At 41.8% G+C, this 17129-nt stretch overlaps 1 protein-coding gene across 5 annotated transcripts in view; it reads left to right on the plus strand.

Annotated features, from left to right (window-relative positions):
• VMP1 (vacuole membrane protein 1) overlaps positions 1–17129 on the plus strand; it is a 69386-nt gene that overhangs the window by 34315 nt on the left and 17942 nt on the right. For 4 of the 5 annotated variants that reach the window (XM_082493277.1, XM_082493278.1, XM_082493280.1 and 1 more), the window contains one exon: positions 14550–14630. The exons of the other annotated variant lie outside the window; for it this stretch is intronic. In XM_082493277.1, coding sequence (XP_082349403.1) covers positions 14550–14630 — 81 coding nt within the window. The remainder of the gene's footprint in view (positions 1–14549; positions 14631–17129) is intronic. 5 annotated transcript variants of the gene reach the window in all.

A 17129-nucleotide genomic window follows, 5' to 3' on the forward strand; every position in this document is an offset into this window, starting at 1 on the left:
GAGAAAGTGGGCTAACAAACCAGTGACAGAGGAGGTGCTACTCCGTAATCATGGATGTTAGAGCTGCGTTTAAAGCCTCCCTGGGCCAGGAGATGATTTTCAGTCAGTTCATCCCCTTCAGATGACATTTGCTGCCTTGCCACTAACACCCTCAGGGGCCAGTGCATGACCCATTCATCAGCCTGAGGAAACATATTTTTCCTGATGTGAAAATGCAACCAAACCGCTCTGAATCCCTTTTTGTTGCTCTTGTAATTTATTTTCTTGATGGATTAAATACTGCTTGTGTTACAGCATAGTTTGCAACTGAGGCCGTACATCAGTCAGATATTATGGTAGATAACTTTTCATTCAGGTCAAGAGTTTGCATCCTGTTCACCAGTTATTGATAGTGTTTTAGAAGAAATTAAACATTTTTTTTCCTCAGTCAACTTGCCACTGAATTTCTCTTCTGTATTTTTCCTTCTTACCCTGTTTTGTCTGCCACTAAGTTGAAACGGGTCATGAGACTGCTATTAAAAAACCAGCAGATGCTATTTACCATGCACTGCTGTCTTTAGACTGTTCTGCCAGGCAATTTTCTTGATATAAATGTATACTTTTACTTTTTTTTTCTCCTTCTCTTCAAAGATGAATGAAGCTTTTCCATGAAAGAACATGGTTTGTCTGGAAATACTGAGTACAATCTAGTAATTCTAACATTAAACCCTGCGTTTCCTGAGAGCCTTCCCCTACTAGAAAGTTCCAAAGGGTTTTTCTGCTACTGTAAAGAGTAAATTCTTCTATTTCTTTAAAGATGCAGTGGTGGTGGTGGGGGAATCTGCTTTGTTCCTTACTCTATCATCAGTCTTTGCTGTGCAAAGTAATCCCTAACTGTATAAAAATCCAAGTTGGGGTAAAAAAAAAAAAAAAACAAAACCCCAAACGAAACCAGTCGAATACATGACTGGAGAGCTGAAACGCTCTCTGTGTTTACTGAAACTCTCCCAGCAAATTATATGCGTGTACAGTTGTGGGAGCAGCCAGGGTTGGTTTCCAGAACGCACAGTAAGATTCTTGGGAAGAAAATTTTTGCTAGAGAGCATTTTGTCAGGACAGGCCAAAATATAGCTAGCTGTATTGACTGCCCTCACTAAACGAATGGCCTTGTGTAATTAATTAAGAAAAATGATGGTGTTATTTACCAGTACTTTTGATTTTGTTTTCTTGGCAATTGAATTTGGATTGAAACATGTTTTGTGGATGGATGGGCAGGAAAAAAAAAAATCTTTTTAAACTCCATTTGTGGTTTGGTTTCTGTAAAACACTTTTAACATGAGGCTTTGACGATCTGATTAAATTGCATTGCACTCATAAAACTGACAGTTCAGTTTTTTCCATTTGCTAATATGACTTCCTTTTTGCTTTTGGCTTCAATCGTGTTTTTGCTAGATGTCTGTGGGAGACAGGCCTGCCTTTTCCTATGACCTTGAGTAAATCCCAATCTTCAGCACAGCTTATCGCTATCTGTTCTGTAATTGCTATTCACAAGCAGTTACGATGTCTATTTTTAAATTGCTCAATAACAGGTTTTATTACCTACCTCAGCTTCTCCCACTCTCCGAAGCTGGAGCCTTATGCTTAGGAAAACACGGGGGATGTGACAAGTGGCTTGTGCCATGGAGACTACTACAAATGTTTGACGTCAACTGACAGGAGCCTTCTTTCAGGATAAAGGTCTGGCTTCATCCTGCCTTTTTGAAAGGCACGAAGACGGGTGTGTTAGATTTTGAAGAATAGCTTCCCCCTCTACTGCTGCTGAGCTGCTATATGCCTACAAGGCAAAGCCGCCTGCCTTGACGTTTTTGCCTGCGTGTGTTTTGTTTAGAAAGCTCGTCGCTGCTGTTTCTCAAAAACAATGGTAATTTTGAGAAACAGATGAGGATCTTCTATGGTGAGACTAGACCGTGAATATAACATCCAGCCTGAAGGATCTGTGAGGGGGAATGTGCTTGCTAGCTTGGCACTTAAAGAACAAACAAACAAAAAGGAACCCAAAAGGATTAAAGAGCGTGAAGGTTTAGAGCCCTGTTCAAAGTTACGTGGGGTAAAACACTATTTCCTTTAAAGAGTCTGTTGATGGATTTTCTCTTATAAATCTGGGCTCTAAGTGACCCGTCTCCTTGAGCTAGGTTTTGAGAAAACTCATTAGCCTGCAGATGATGTGCAAGTCTGCCTTGTACTTTCCATGAGCGCACTTGAGAGAAAGCCCCTCGTTTTAAAGGAACACTCACTCACTTCTCCTGTCTGCGTGTCCCTGTGTGCGCGCGCCAGCCAGTGAGTCCCAGTGACACAAAGGGAGCGTCAGAGCTGCTCTTGCCTCGTGGCCGCTCTCGTTAAAGTCGAGCGCCTTTGCCCTGGAGAAGGAGTGTGGTTTACGAGCGGGGCTCTTTTTTTCTCAGCGCTCCAGACAATGCAGAGCCCAGCATGCCTTAGGAACAGAGCGACCCGCTCCGGTTTGTTAATACTTAAGGCAGTATTTAAAAATTAGGAATATTTGTAATGGTATCTCGCTTGCTGTTAACTCTCTTCCAGTCGAATTCCAGAGCGGAGGAGTTTTTTATCAGAGCTCCCCTGTTAGCCACGGGGAGTATCTCCAGTGCAGCCGCTCAAACCAACCTCTCAATTAGGGGAAGTGAATCTACTACTTACTGCTGGGGCAGCACATTGCTTGCACTGTGTCATTACCATGCTTTCGCACAGTTTCATGTCTACACACACATGTGTGGGGACTCTCTTTTGCTGGCTTACTAGTTGCTGATGGTTACGTCTTCTCATCTTTTCTCTGTCGTGCTGAAACACTTAAAGCTGAGGGAGGTTTCTGGTGAAAATGAAGCTTTTAAGGCCAGTTTCCCTCCAGGTACTTAGAGATAATGTGTAATGCGTGGGCCCTTGCTGTATCGTGGTACTCCCTGCTAAGAGGAGAAAGTACTAATATCTTTGCTGTATATCTAATCCTTAATGACTGTAAGTGTTTGGATTCATTAAGTAGCATATTTTTAAGAACTAATGATTTACACGTCGGGCTTTGCTTCTGTGCAGCGTCGCTGCAGCCAAATTTCCATGTAAAAATATTTTCTAGTTGCCTATGTTACTATCAGCCACGGCTCTTTGTTTACTTTCCAAACTGCGTCCTGCCTCTGAAAGAGGACAAGCTCGAAAAAGGGTTAAATCCATAGAAAGGCTGAGATGCAGCAGGACTGGTTTGTAAATGATTGAGTGCCATCTGCGCGCTGAGTGTCAGTTGTTGCTGGGACCTGTTTTTGACTCCACTGAACCTTTACTGGTTGTGGTTTGTCTGGCCATCACATGACTTCTCTGAAAATTCCCCCTCCCCTCCATTTCCAGTAAACTGTTTGAACAGGAGTGACTCAGACTGAAACCAGCTTCCCTGTAACCACAGGGCTTGTTAAAGAATTTGTCAACGTGGACTCAAGAGGGTTTGTATTAAACTGAGCTGCAACTGCTCCGGTTCGCATTGCGTCAGGAGTTCCACCGAACAACTTCCTGCTCCGGGAGCCGGCTGCTCGTCTGCAAGGAGTTAAACTGATGAACTTTTGCGATAGTGACAGCTAGGCGCAGGTTAAGCCCATCTTTCCAGCGTTTCTGAGAGGTCCGGGGCCTCGAGCTGGGTTGCTTTTCCTCCTCTTCATGTGGGGTTTCTCTTTGCAGAAGCAGAACAAAGTAGGCTACCACACCCAGCCAGGGTTCCTTGGAGAGCCCGGCGCTGTGTTCTGGCACGACACTGTGACTTCATTCAAATGGAATGGTTGGGTTCAACTAATAAGCTAGATGTTGCTTAATTAGCAGCGTAAAAGGAGATGGCCAAATTAAAAATGGATCTCTCCCGTGATTAAACTAGCAGCTAGTATCGGATAAGCTCCTGCTTGACAAGGATTCCCTGGCTGCTGGCTTGCTTAAGGAAAAGGCTTTACGGGTATTTGCTACAAGAAAAAAGAAGTTAAAGCAGACCACAAGCGGGTTTTGATAAAGCAGTTGTTATAAAAATGGAAGTGGTAAAGTCACATACAATAACTGGAAAACCTTGACTTTTTTTTTTTTTGCTTTCCCAGAAATAACTTGTTTAAACCCAACATCAAATTCCGTTCATAATTTCTCTTGCTGAGTCTTCCAGTCACTCCTTTCCTCATCGGCTTCCTCTCTTTATTAATTGTGCCGTACGAGACGGAGGTTGTCGGTGTTTGGTCTCGGCTGCCTGATGGGCGGCCACCAGGAGGCTTGTCTTCTTCACACACCGCCTTCCTGAAGTTTGATGCCTGCATTTGTTAATATGTGTAGGGGGAGGCATCTTACCTCTTTTATCTTGGCCCATAATTACATGGAAATTCCGACCATGAAGCTTCGCTTTAGAAACTTAGTATGAATGCTAGAGCTTGAGAGTGAGATGGCAAACCCATAGTGAACTCATAGTAAAGCCTGGTGATCATTTTTTTTTCACGGACAATATAATAAGCAGTGAATATACTAAGTATCAGCTTAGTTTTAAGTTGTTCTCCAAAAGTAGTGAGTTGAAACTTTGGAATGAGTGGATGAAAGCTTTAAAGGAGGGAACTTCTTGTAGAGGGCTTCCTGGGAGAAGAGGTAGCAAAGAGTTAATATATGGGCAGAGGGTAGACAATAGGAGCTGTGAGTAACAAAGGTGTGAGCCACCTCCTCGCTGGGTTTCTTTGGACACTGGCAGAGAATAGGGCAGTCTTGTGCCTGCATTGTTCTATTCATTTGCACACCTGCTTACAGATAAGGAAAAAACAGCAATGAGCATTACATTACGTTTGCTAATGGTAATCTAGAGAAGACTTTTTCACATTCTTCTTTGAACGGCTCTTTGTGATAAGGTCTGTTCCCTGTAACTGGTTTACCTGTCCCTCTGTCCCTTTAATGTTTAGTGTGTTAAGTACATGAATCAGAAATTATCAAGCCACCCAAGAAATCTGGATTACTTTGCAATATTTTCACTCAATATCGGGATATTAGCTCAGAGGAATTTTTTCAGTAACAAATCTCTCCCTTTGCAACAGAAGTGAAGCTTTTCAGAAAGAATGTCACCCCGTTTACTGGCGATCTTGCAAGCTGCAGTTGTACTGTAGTTGTGGAGAAGCGGTTGAACTCTGCATTGAATTTCTCTCTGTTGGGCTCTGTTCGGTGTGCCTCGGGGAGGCTCGACACAAGTTTCTAAGGGAACAATTTGATCCTAAATATTTGATATTTCACTCCCCGGTATTCTGAGAAAAACCAATAAATGATCAAAAGTTTGGGTCAGATAAGCTGCTTCGAAAATATTTTTTCAGGGAGAGCCCTCAGTAACTGATAGAAATTAATTATGGTATCATAATCAAGAAAATGGCTTCTTTTTTTTCCCCCTGCTCCAGACGCTGTTTAAATATCTGTGTTGAACAAGAGTCTGGTATGCAGACCACTTCTCTAAGCTGTCTGGGAACCTCTGCTGCTTCCCAGGGAGAACAAGCTCGAGGTATGCTTAGCGCTGCACATCTGCTGGCTTGGCTGGGAGGACGACTTGTGCGTGCAAAACGATTTGTCGGCAGTGTAAGAAATTGCTCACTTTTCTTCTGTGCATGGGTTTTCTTCCTTAACTAATTTCGAAGCTCTCTGCGGAGGAACAGTGTATTTTTTTCAGTGCTGGTGACTTCGGCTCTGTTTTGTCAGGGATTGAAAAGGTCAATCTGTTTGTCCGGTTATCAAAAATCGCTTCCTTTCTCGATGACGGTGGCTAAAGCAAAGCAATAACTTGTTTCATTCCAGCACTCGTGAGTCCTTCCTTACAGTGTCTGGATCTCAAACCACCCAAAAAATAGGACTTAGTAATATGTAATGGATAAAAAAATTTGAGGCCGCCCATTTGATTGCTCATCACACCGCTATAACTCGATTGACAGACCTGTGGCCGCAATAACTAACTGCAATTGTAGCTTTGAGATAAATGCGCACTCGCTGTGCAGCTGCAATGGTATTTTAGGCAGCCAGCACGTTGGTGGAGGCAATGCCAGCGTACGCTTTCAACTGTGGAAGCAAAGGCTGCAGAGGTCAATGGCTGATGTGTGGGAACCAGAGTGATAGGGTGTTCTTTTACTTCATTCTTCTTTCTGTAGGTGGCTGCTAGTATCTCGTTATGGAATCGCAGAAAAATTTATCTTGAAAGGGACCTGAGGCGGTTTCTAGTCCAACATTTTGCTTAGAGCGGTGTCATCTGTGAGATCAGCTCAGGTTCCTGAGGGCATTGTCAAGTCTGGTCTTGACTCCCTCCAAGACTGGAGACTGCACAACCTCTCTGGGTAATCTCCTCCAACGGTGGACTGTCCTAAACGGCCTCGCTGCTCCCCTGACAGGCCAAACTGCCAACGCTCTGCCTTGAAGTAGGCTGCAGGATCTGCTCGCTGCCAGATCTCCTGCACGGTGTGAATAGAAAGTAGTTCTTTAGCAAGCAAAGAAATAACAAATTTTATTTTGCGCTTTTGTGCACGACTGTAAAATTGCCGAGTGTCAAAGAGGACATGTTGCTTGGTGCTACTGCGCAGCCCTGAACAGAGGAGTAGAGCAGAGAGGTGGCAGGGGATGTGGTTAAAAGGGCTACTGCTCTATAGGACAGATCTGATAAGGCTGAAAGGACACGCTCCTTCCTCTTCTTTCAGACTGTTTCCTTTAATTGTGCCTTTACAAATTCTTTACAAAATTTCTTTATTCTTACAGTCTGAAGCAGAAGGACTTTTTGTGTCGAAGTCTGAGAGCTTCAGTTTGAGCTGTGGAAAATGCTGGCATGAGGTTTGGGACTGCCTGCCAACTTGTTGAGCTCGATAGTAGGTGTTCAATTTGGTGTATCGCTTCCAAACTTGAGCACGGTGTTGGATTGTAACAGTCTAAAATCTTGGAACTAAAACTCCTGAGATGGAGTTTATTACGAAGAAGCATTTGCTGGTTCTTCCCCCAAGGTCTGGGGGAGAGGGAGAAGTGGGGTAAATAAGATGTTCTTACCATTAGACAGTTGGTTAATGAAATGAAGAAAATACCCACAAGTTCCTAATGCTAATAGTCTGTTTAATCCAGAGCTGGTTGAATTCCTTCCTAGTCCTGTTTGTGGGAGATCTTATTTACCATATAACGGATCCATTACTCGCAAGTTTCACACTTTCACTCCAAGACAGGTTAAAATTAAGTGACCAGGGAAAGCGAAGCTTGCTGTTGGAATGAACGCTTCGCTCCGTTACGCTCTGCTCCCATAAGGTTTGCAAAGGATTCAACTCCAGATGTGGCTCTATCATGGCTTCTCATGTCTTTCTTTTCTTACAACAGTTTTAAAACCTGATTATGAGGACAATAGGTTTACGTTCTCTATGGAAAACCTTCCATTCTTCGGGTACAAGTACTAATTGTAGTTACTCATATGTCTTGAGTTTACAAAGTCCCAAAGATGAGCATCTTTCCCATTATCTTTTTGGATTGCAGCATCACCCCTTAATGTGCAACCAACCTCAAGAATTTGAACACAAAACAGATGTGGAAATAAACCTGTGCGTTTCCCTGCGCAGTCTGTGTTCAGTATCCTTGCCCTAGGAAAGGCAAGAATTAAGGGCACGAAATCCTTCTTCTACCCGAAGAATTCACCTGTGTATTTGATTTCTTGTTGAGTTGGGATTTGTACGGAGTACCTACTGTATGCTCATCCTTGCCTACAAATATTTTGAATAACGGTTTGAAATCTTACTAGCTTTAAGTCCTCAAATCTCTGACATAGTCTATTTAATGAGGTTTTGTAGGTACTGCTTTCCTGTTTTTCCCCAGTTCTTTGGTGACGCCTGTGAGGCCATGGGCCCCGTTTCGTTGCTGTTCAGTCATCTTCATGTTGTACTTTCTAAAACTGTGTTTTCATTTTCAACATGGATGAACTTTTCTCTTGTAAATTTCCCATATGAGTACCCTATTCCTTTTCTGGAATTTAACGTCTCAGAAAACCCAGATTTCTTGTGAAATGAAATTTATTTCCTTCCCAAGCTGAGAATTTGAGCCCAGTCCTCTTAATCTGGAATGTCTGTCCTCTGCCTGCCATATGTAAATACCTTTCTTTAATCAAACTTCAGTGCTTGCTTAGACCTGCCACCTTCCCTGCGTGGCTTTCAGTAGTCCTTGCAAACCTTTTCTCACTTTGTCTTTTGACAGCCCAGTTCCCAAGACAGGGCCTTTCTTTCCCAGAATTTCGAGTGAGAAGTAAGTTTAAACCTTACCTCTCACACCCTCTCCTCTCCGGGCATCGAGATGGAAATATCCCCTTTTAGTTTGCCCTTTATTTGCAATAAGCTGGAGGTACTTTTGAGAAAGCCAGAACAGAGATCCGGGGCCACGGCCCTTTCCATACGCGTTTAGATGTTGAGAGTCACTGCAGCTGACGGAGTGGGAGATAGTACCGCTGTGAACCACGACCAAAATATTCCCGGTTGCGACTTACTGGAACCTTACTCATGAGATCTGTTACCTTTGATGTCCTGCAGGAGAGGTACGAAACGGTTTCTTTGGTCACTGAGTAATGAACTATTTGCAGTGATAAGCAATGACTGTCAGCTGTATCTTGATCTCCGTTCTCTTCGTCTTAGCTCCAGGTTACTGTGTTGATCATTAAACGTCGTTGCTGATCTGCTGCTTTCTTAGCGTGGATGTGTGTTGTAACCTCGCAGCCTGTAGGTAGCTCTCCGAATTCTTTAAAACCACTCTTCTGCACTTTATATGTTATTTCAATGAGTTAATAATTCTTCCCAGTCCTCTCAAATTCTAGAATTCATTGCCTAACCACAAATGGTCATTCTCCCATAAGTTGTGTTTGATTCCATTGTGTTGTAATAGAAAGCCAGAAGAAACAAAATGTTGTGCAGCTCATTTTTAACATAACTCAGATTTTTACATAAAAAGGAGCACTGTCTCTGTAGGCAGCTTCTTAAATGTTAAGGAATTTATAATTTTAATAATCTGAGACGGTAGCTTCATACATCGTCTTCAATCTTGGGAAAAAAAGTGTTCTCCTCTTCAGATTATTACTTGGATAATTCAACTTTGTTCCTAGTAAGTAAATATTATAACCATAAGATAAATTATGCTCAAATCTTGAAGGATTGTCCCCTTCTTCCTCACGTGCAAATTACACATCGGCCTCAGGGGAGCCTGCTGGCCCGAGGACGAACACCTACAGCAGCTTTAGTATTCTCCTTGCTTATACAGGACCTGTTCCATCAAGGTGCGGCGCCTTCGCTTCAGATCTCTGTTTATGTCTTTGTATTATTTTTAATGTTCATTCACAATTATGTTTTTTATTAGAGTAAGAAATCCTGCATAACCCCTCCCAAGCCTTCCAGAAATGTATTTTGAACTTCTTAAGGCTCCCATCTGCGAGGTAATTAATATCCCGCTTGAGCAATTACATTAATACTCGCATCACTGACTTCCCCCTGGTCCTGCTTTAAGTCACTGCTTGTTCTCGCTGGTGGAGAAGACGCGCACTGGGAACTTCTGGTTCAGTTTAGTCTTGTGTATTCCTTCCCTTCTTTACTGGCCGCCGTCTCTGTGCTATATCCACCAATATTACCACTGTATTTGTAAAGTGCTCGAAGTATTCAGAGCCAAAAAAAAAAAAAATTGTGATACAAGAAAAGGGTTTCTGGGCCTCAAATCATTCAAACTCCAGATCGTATCTTTCAGAGACTGACAACTGTCACCACTGCCGCACGCGAGGAGGCGTTGGTGTGTGACAGGGACTCACAGCTTTCTTGATGCTCCTAAAAACCGGTTGCAACTCCATGTTAGAAAATAAACTGTTCTGTTACATAGTTGTTGTAGGCCCATCTGTGCGTCTTTCAAGAAAATATCTCCTGTCGAAGTCTTATGGGTTGTTTCTGTGCGGGCTGTGGGACTCGATCCAATGCTGATTATTCAAAGCTCCTTCGTAACCATCAACTAGTCCCTCGCTGTGGATCCACAACAACCTCTGTTCTTAGAGATTAAGAAAAAAGAGGCTTCATAATTTCAGTGTGAACAATAAATTGTGACCATTCTGTTTTCTGACAATAAACCAGTGTTGCAGAGGGAAAAGAGTAAAAATTGGGGGGGGGTAATTTTTTTTTTTCTTGAGCGTGTTAACTAAATCTGGCGAGATGTGCTTCACTCGGATACAGAAGAGCTCCTGCAACTGACCGTACAGTGAAGGGAGAAAGAAGAAATAGAGGTTTAAATTATAAATGGAAACAAAATAGAAGAGAGGGATGGGACAAAGCCCTGTAGCTAAGACAAGGATCTCCAAGAATCTTCACAAAGGAAGGAGGGCTTTCTTATAGGGATAAATGGGCCGTGGTGAGTTATAGTCAAAGCTGCACTGTAATGCATATTTTAAAGGAGGAACATTGTGGTACATTTCACTTAGCAGCAAAACATGTCATTTCTCTTTACTGTCCCTTTAGGTTTGGAGGTTTGGGAGGTTGTTTTTTTTTTCGCTTTTGCACCACGTAGTAACGAAACGCTGGTATCAATAAAATGTGCCGTTTTACTGAAGGCAGATATGAAGCAAACTTCCTCGAGCCGCCAGCTGAGACTTGTGAATCAGTATTTCAGCGCTGACCTTTTTATGCCTCTTATTTCCATTCCAGTTCTTGAGATCTGATGATTAACCCAATGAAGTAATGTTTAATCATTTAACCGTCCTGTGCCTGTATCGTGGCAGTCACAGGAAATCTATTTCCAAACCAAAAAGACAAATCATCTTTGCGAGGGACATAGTGAGCTAAAGTATCCTGAAATGTTATAGAGAGTGAATCATATTAGCTGAGAGTCGAGTCCAGTCTAGATACTTTAATTTTGGGGGAAAATGTTTTGCCTGTAAGTAGCCGAACTTTTATGTCTTTTTTTAATTTTTTTTTTTAAAGCAGTAAGTTATGAAAGTTGTTTTGCTTTTATTTCAAATGCTTAAAATAAAATAGAGAAAAGATTCTTCCCTGTGCAAGGCTTTATAACAGAAAAATTATATTGTGAAATAGGTAAAAGTTGTGAAACTGATGATTGTATTCTCTGAGAAATGAAACTTTTAAGGTTTTTTTTATTATTATTATTGCAGATGTTGCAAAGATTTGACAAATGAAATTTAAGGAAGCAAACAAACAGAAGTAATTCTGAACTTGTTTTCATTAAAGTAACTGTTCAGACTGCAAATACATAGCTTTGGTGCAGCCCTGATGTGTGTGTTACCATGCAAATTATTTGTAGTTGGTTTTACACTAGATCATAGAAAATGGGGGGAAAATCCTAAACTTATCTCTTTTGGCTTCTTTAGAAAGTTTGAAAAAGGAAACCAAATTAGAAGTTGTTGACTGAAATTTTTAGAACTATAGCTGTGCTTTCCATGGAGTAGTTTGTAATAGACAATTAATGTAAAAAAAAAAAAAAAAAAAAAAAAAAAGAAGAAACAATCTGACCAATAACTTTTAATAAAGTTATGAATTAATAAGGTGAGAAAAATGGCCCCAACATTTTTTTTTGAGTGACAGACTTGTTACACTTTTTTCAACTTTTTTCAACCCTTTCATCATTGGGTTTATGACAAAAATTGTATGTTTTTAACTGAAAAGAAAAAAATTAGTTTCAAGGCAGCCTTGAATTTTGCAGCAGTCTAGAAATGTGAGTGAGGGAAGCTATTTATTTTTAAGAAAGTTAATGAAAGTTGGTGCACTGTGCTTACACTAAGTGAATACAGTCAGTGTATATATGATTATAGTAATATATATTTTATTAAACCAGCTGTGCTGCAAGCATTAGTTTATAGATCACTTGCTAGAGAGTGTTTCCAATTCCAGCTTCTGAAAATTAATACGACAGTGTATTAGCAATACAGTCTCACATAATGGGTAAATATGTTAAAATTAGAATAGAAACAACTTCTGTTGAAATATATCATGGACCTATTTGAATAATTGGGTCGTAGTGTTTTATTTTAAAGATACTTTGCTATGAGATTTATGGAGCCGTGAAAAAAAAAATTTATTGGCTTATAAAAGTGAAAATATTGTTCTAACCCCATGAGCATTGTGAAACGGTGAACAAAATAGGAACTGAAAATATCACGGTCACATTCAGCTTTGTTACAGAGTACAGGGGGGGACATCTTATGAAATTCCTCCAAAAGGCACTACTTTTTCAGTTCACCTTTTCAAAGAACAAAATCTTGCGGACAGGACGATGTTACTGATGGGCTTTAGCACACTTTTTCGGCTTCAATTCACTTGTAGGGAAATTCGGGAGACCTATTTCTACTTTTGTATTTGGTTAAGGGATGGGAATACCTGTTGCCTCCTCGGGGTGCTGCAGTTTCCTTCCTTCATTGGGACCTGTGTGGTCACACTCTGCGGGAGAGTCTCATCCTTTCCAGTTCAGGTCCCACACCCTCCGAGGGGCTGAACGTGGGTCTCGGTGCTGACCCGGATTTGGCACCGTTTATTACCTTGTTTGGGTTTTGTTTACGAACTTGGAAATAATGATGAGGGAATTTTAGTTTGAGAAGGAACTGCCCTTGATGTTGCAAGATCTTTGGGCTTGGTTCACTGCTAAATTACCATGTTTTGTTATTTGTAACAGTTTGTGTCAAAATGCACTCTTTTCAGTGAAAAGTGTGGAAAATTTTACTTTACTTGTCACGTAGGCATGTTCTAGACCTTTTTCTGCTAACGTCAGTTCGAGCATTTGGTATCAGTCTCACTGGGAGTGGGTTTTAATCACTCGTGTACTGTACATATCCGAGAAGTTAAACAGAAAAAATGTCAGGAACAAAGTTTTCAACAAAGACTGAATATTTCACCTATTCCGTTTTGCAATAAGACATTCATGATCCCAAGGTGTTACTCCTGGTTAAACTGAGCAGGTTCACCCCTTATAAAATCCTTTTAGAATATTCTATATTTTCCTGTGGTTGAAAATGTCCCCCTGAGATGTAGGAAATCTCATTTATTTGGCATTTTTCTTTAAGTTGAAGTATTTGTTTTAATTTGGGTTATTTTTTCAAATGTGAAGTATAATAAATAGTATTCTGATTTCAGTAAGAATTGGGGTTTTTTATTTGAGAATTTGTTAACTATTTTTAAAGCACTGTAATGGAGAAAAGTTACTACTTGGAAAAGGGATGTAAAAAGATAGCAAATGGCCTTATCACAGATTTTTTATTTTTTTTTTTAATCTGGTGTTGAAAATTATGTCAGTTCTGTAGTTCAGAATTTAAATAATATGCGCAAACATTGTCAAGTAATTGTAATTTACTTGCATTGGTATATAGTATTGAAGGTTTCAACGGAATTGTAACAGTTAAAATTGCATAAATTTCATTTTTCTGGTTTATCTTGAAATGCGGAATTTAGAATGTAATTAATTATTCAAATTAATTACGTGAAATTTATCTGACAGTTTTCTACAAATTGCCAATCAGTGAATACTGCATTGCTACTAGAAAATCAACTTTTTGTTGCTTATTCATAGCTTTTTTAAAAAAAGAATTAATAATTACTTTTTAAAGTTTGCTTTAGAAACTCAGCTAATATAATACTCAGATATAGGAAGAGTCATGTGCTAATACTCAGCTGTAGAAAGATACTCATCTTTCCATAACTACCGTCGCCAAGCCCGAGTAGATAATACTGTGACCCTCTTTTTAACTTTTTGGACAGTTTTGCTTCAAAAGAATTTTACTCTCGTGTAAATTCACTTCTCGCATTCAAATAAACTGCTTGTGAGAATCTTTACTTTTGCTTTTACAAATGTTTACTGGGTATTTGGTAAACTCTGAGACTCTTGAGTTTGTCATGAGCGTGTTTGAAAGTTGTGATCTCAAAATAAAAACAGGCGGCGTGTTCTTAGCGTGGTTTTGTGAAGAGCAGCTCAAGTGTTACATGCTCTGCCGCCTTTGTGGCTTTTAAGGTATTTTAGATTCAGCTTTATGGATTTACGGAACTTTACAAGTCTGTTGTAGAGAGTATCTGGAATTAGCTGTTTGGATTAAGATCCTGGGTTTCAGAGCAAAGATCTCAGGATATAACGGGATTATTATATTCTGGCTTTGCGTTTTGAGAAAGTGCCTTTTTCACGTTGTAAATGGCATTGGAGGAATAAATTCCCTTGGCTCATTTAAGGAGTAAGGTATAAGCAGCGCTGGCAATTCAAAGATGCAGGGAAGTAAATCCTAGAAAACCTGTTTCCATAGCAGTGCGAACTTGGTGCCACTTGCAGGGTTTTGAAGACCAGAGCTCCATCCGTGTGGGTGGTCAGACTTTCACACTGAGCACTGTGAATTGCTCTCTCTCCCCTCTCAGCCCGGAGTTCCAAATTGGCCTTTTTGTTTTAAAAATTCTCCTGAATGCTAATTAGGAAATCCCGTAGCACGGGGGATACTGAAATCCCATATGTTTTGATGGTATGTTAATTTTGGGGTTTGCCTCATTAACGCTTCGTTTTCTTCTTTGCAGGATTTCGCTTCCCGGGCTAAACTGGCTGTGCAGAACCTGGTGCAGAAGGTCGGGTTCTTCGGCATTTTGGCCTGCGCTTCGGTGGGTTCATTTCGGTAACGGAGGGGTTTGTAATCGCAAATTGCGGATTGAATGTACTGCAATGAAATACGAATGCTGTGAACTGTGACTTGGTTTTATTTGAGTCCATATGGATCTTCGTGTCTCCTTCGCTGCGTCTGTGTTCTCTGCGGTGCTTCGGGAAACGGGATGGTTGTGGTCCTGGCAAGTACAATAGCGTGGAGAAACTCCAGTCCCAGATTAGTACCAAACACAGTGAATTCTGCATGAAAGCACAGCTAACAGTTATTATCCCGCCCTTCAGCTTCACCGTTGGGCTTCTTGGCGCTGGTTCTCCTTGGAAGATGATGAGTTTGGGATAGTCCTGTTTCCCTTTTAATCCCTCAGAAAAGCGTGGTGCAGCAAGGGATCCCCTTTTGCAAAATCTCAAGCAATTCCTTCTGTAGTTCAGCGTGGTGCGGTGAAACCCGGTAAAAACGGGTCAGTTCACTGAAGATGCAGAAGGCTTGTCGTGGTAAAGAAGACTTACAAGAGACTGAACTACGACATTCTTAAAATTCAAGAAGTTTCTGCGTGCGTGTTTCAGACCGGGGCTGCTCCCTGCGTTTGGCGTGGAGGCCGTGTCTGCTCCAACAGGGGCGTGCGCGGGGCTGTTCCCTGCGCTGCCTTAGCGGGTATTTGGCAGGTCGGAGCATACGCCCGCGGACAGTTATCCTCTTGGGACTTTCCTAGCCCAGATTATGAGCTGGCAAGGTATAGCAAGAGCTGTGTTATTGCCTATGGATTCTGCTGGAACCATATTATTATTCCTTGAGGTGTTTATGTGCTATAGCTTGCAGTGCTTGACATCTTCAAATCCAAAGATATACACAGATTGAAGAGTGGAAAACTGCCTGTATAGGTCCTGATTAGGATATTCATCCGTGGTAATTCTCCTGACTCTGCTCAGGAGGTATCTTTGGGTCGTTAGGAACCCGGAGAGCAGAACGAGGAAGCCGGTTTCGGCGTCGTGGCTCTGTGAACTACAAACTACTTGTAGCTTTTTTCTCTCTAAGCAAGAGGTGATATGAGCATCTCCACTGATGCTATTTTACTGTTTGAAGTAGGACAATGCTGTTCTTTTGGAGTGGAAAAATATCGATCTATTTGAGGTTTAAATCTCTCTCTATGGAAGCTTAATGAAAACTGTTAGGAGTGGTGTGCCTTATTCTTCCATCCCCCACACAAAAAGATGGGATATGATGCGCAGAAATGTGATTAGAGTGGAGGGAGGAAGTGTGGGTCCCCTATGATCCCATTCTGCCGGAATAACCCCAGCCGTTAGCCAGCTGCACAGCTGATGAAGTTTTAAGCCCACCCTTGTCCAGCATCCCTCTGTTTCCTAAATTGTAGAGATGACAATGCTAACTATGTGCTCAAATGTAAGTAACCTGTCTTAGCTGGAAAGAATTAATGTGATTATAGTTGAGGGCGTACAACTTCTGTTTACTAATCTCTTGAACTGTCTTAATGTTTAGAGTGGAGATGTAGGTTACAAGCTGTTCTTTAAATCTTTCCACCCAGTAGGCTCTTAGACTGCTCCTTCGCTGCCTCTGACTCATGACCCTCTCTGTAGTCACCGTCTTGTGAGCCATCGCTGCCCGGGCTGCGTCTCTGCGGTGGCAGCAGAGCAGCAGCTTGTGGGTGGCAGGGATGAGTTCCTGGAGGGGCTGGAGAAGGTGAAAGGCGGATGAATGCAGAGCAGGGGGAAGGAGTTGGTAAACGTGAGAGGTGATGTGTGAACTCTTAGTAGTTCCTGCTCAGTAATACTTAAACATTTGCTTAACTTCTTACCTACTTGCTGCGCCGTTCTGCAGCGCGCTCCGAGCTCCAGCGTCCTTTTGCTTATGTAGGCTGCCCTGGGCTGGGGGAGGGCTGAGGGGTCGGGACTCCACCGCAGCACACCGGAGGATTTGTGAATGTGTTTACAGAGTAACTGCAGAGCAGCAGGAAAAAGGGTGAGGTTAAAGGTGGCAGAGGCAATGAAAAAGCATAGGGATGCAAAGCTATATGGTTTTGCTGCGTCTGTAGGTGAGGAGGGCAGCCCCCACGTGCGCTCCGCGCGTTCATGTGTTCCCCCACGAGCTTCAGGGCTCTGTGTCAGGGCTTCTCTTGCTCATTGCTGCTTCTCCGTAGGCTAGAAGGGCCCTCCTTGTAACGGCCATCTTACTTTGGGATTTTAAACAGTATTTTAGTTGGCTGTCTTTTTTTATGATTAGAGAACTTGCTTGTGGAGCGGTGAAGACTGCCCGAGCTGCAGGTGGTTGTCTGTCGGGCAGTGGCTTCTAAAGGCTACAGAAAAACGCAGTCGAGTTGAGTTTTAAACTTCACAGGTTTATCCAGCGAAGTCAACGGAGTGTAATGTTGTTTAGTGGCAATAAGAAAACCATATTATTGTCTGGAGCTTAATTCCTATGTAAAAGCAGCTCTGGGGAAGGAACAAAGCAAGAATTAGCTCTGGAAGAGCCTTGCTGTGACTTG

This window comes from Vanellus vanellus, assembly GCF_965231255.1.
Source record: "Vanellus vanellus genome assembly, chromosome: 19".
Classification (NCBI taxonomy): domain Eukaryota; kingdom Metazoa; phylum Chordata; class Aves; order Charadriiformes; family Charadriidae; genus Vanellus; species Vanellus vanellus.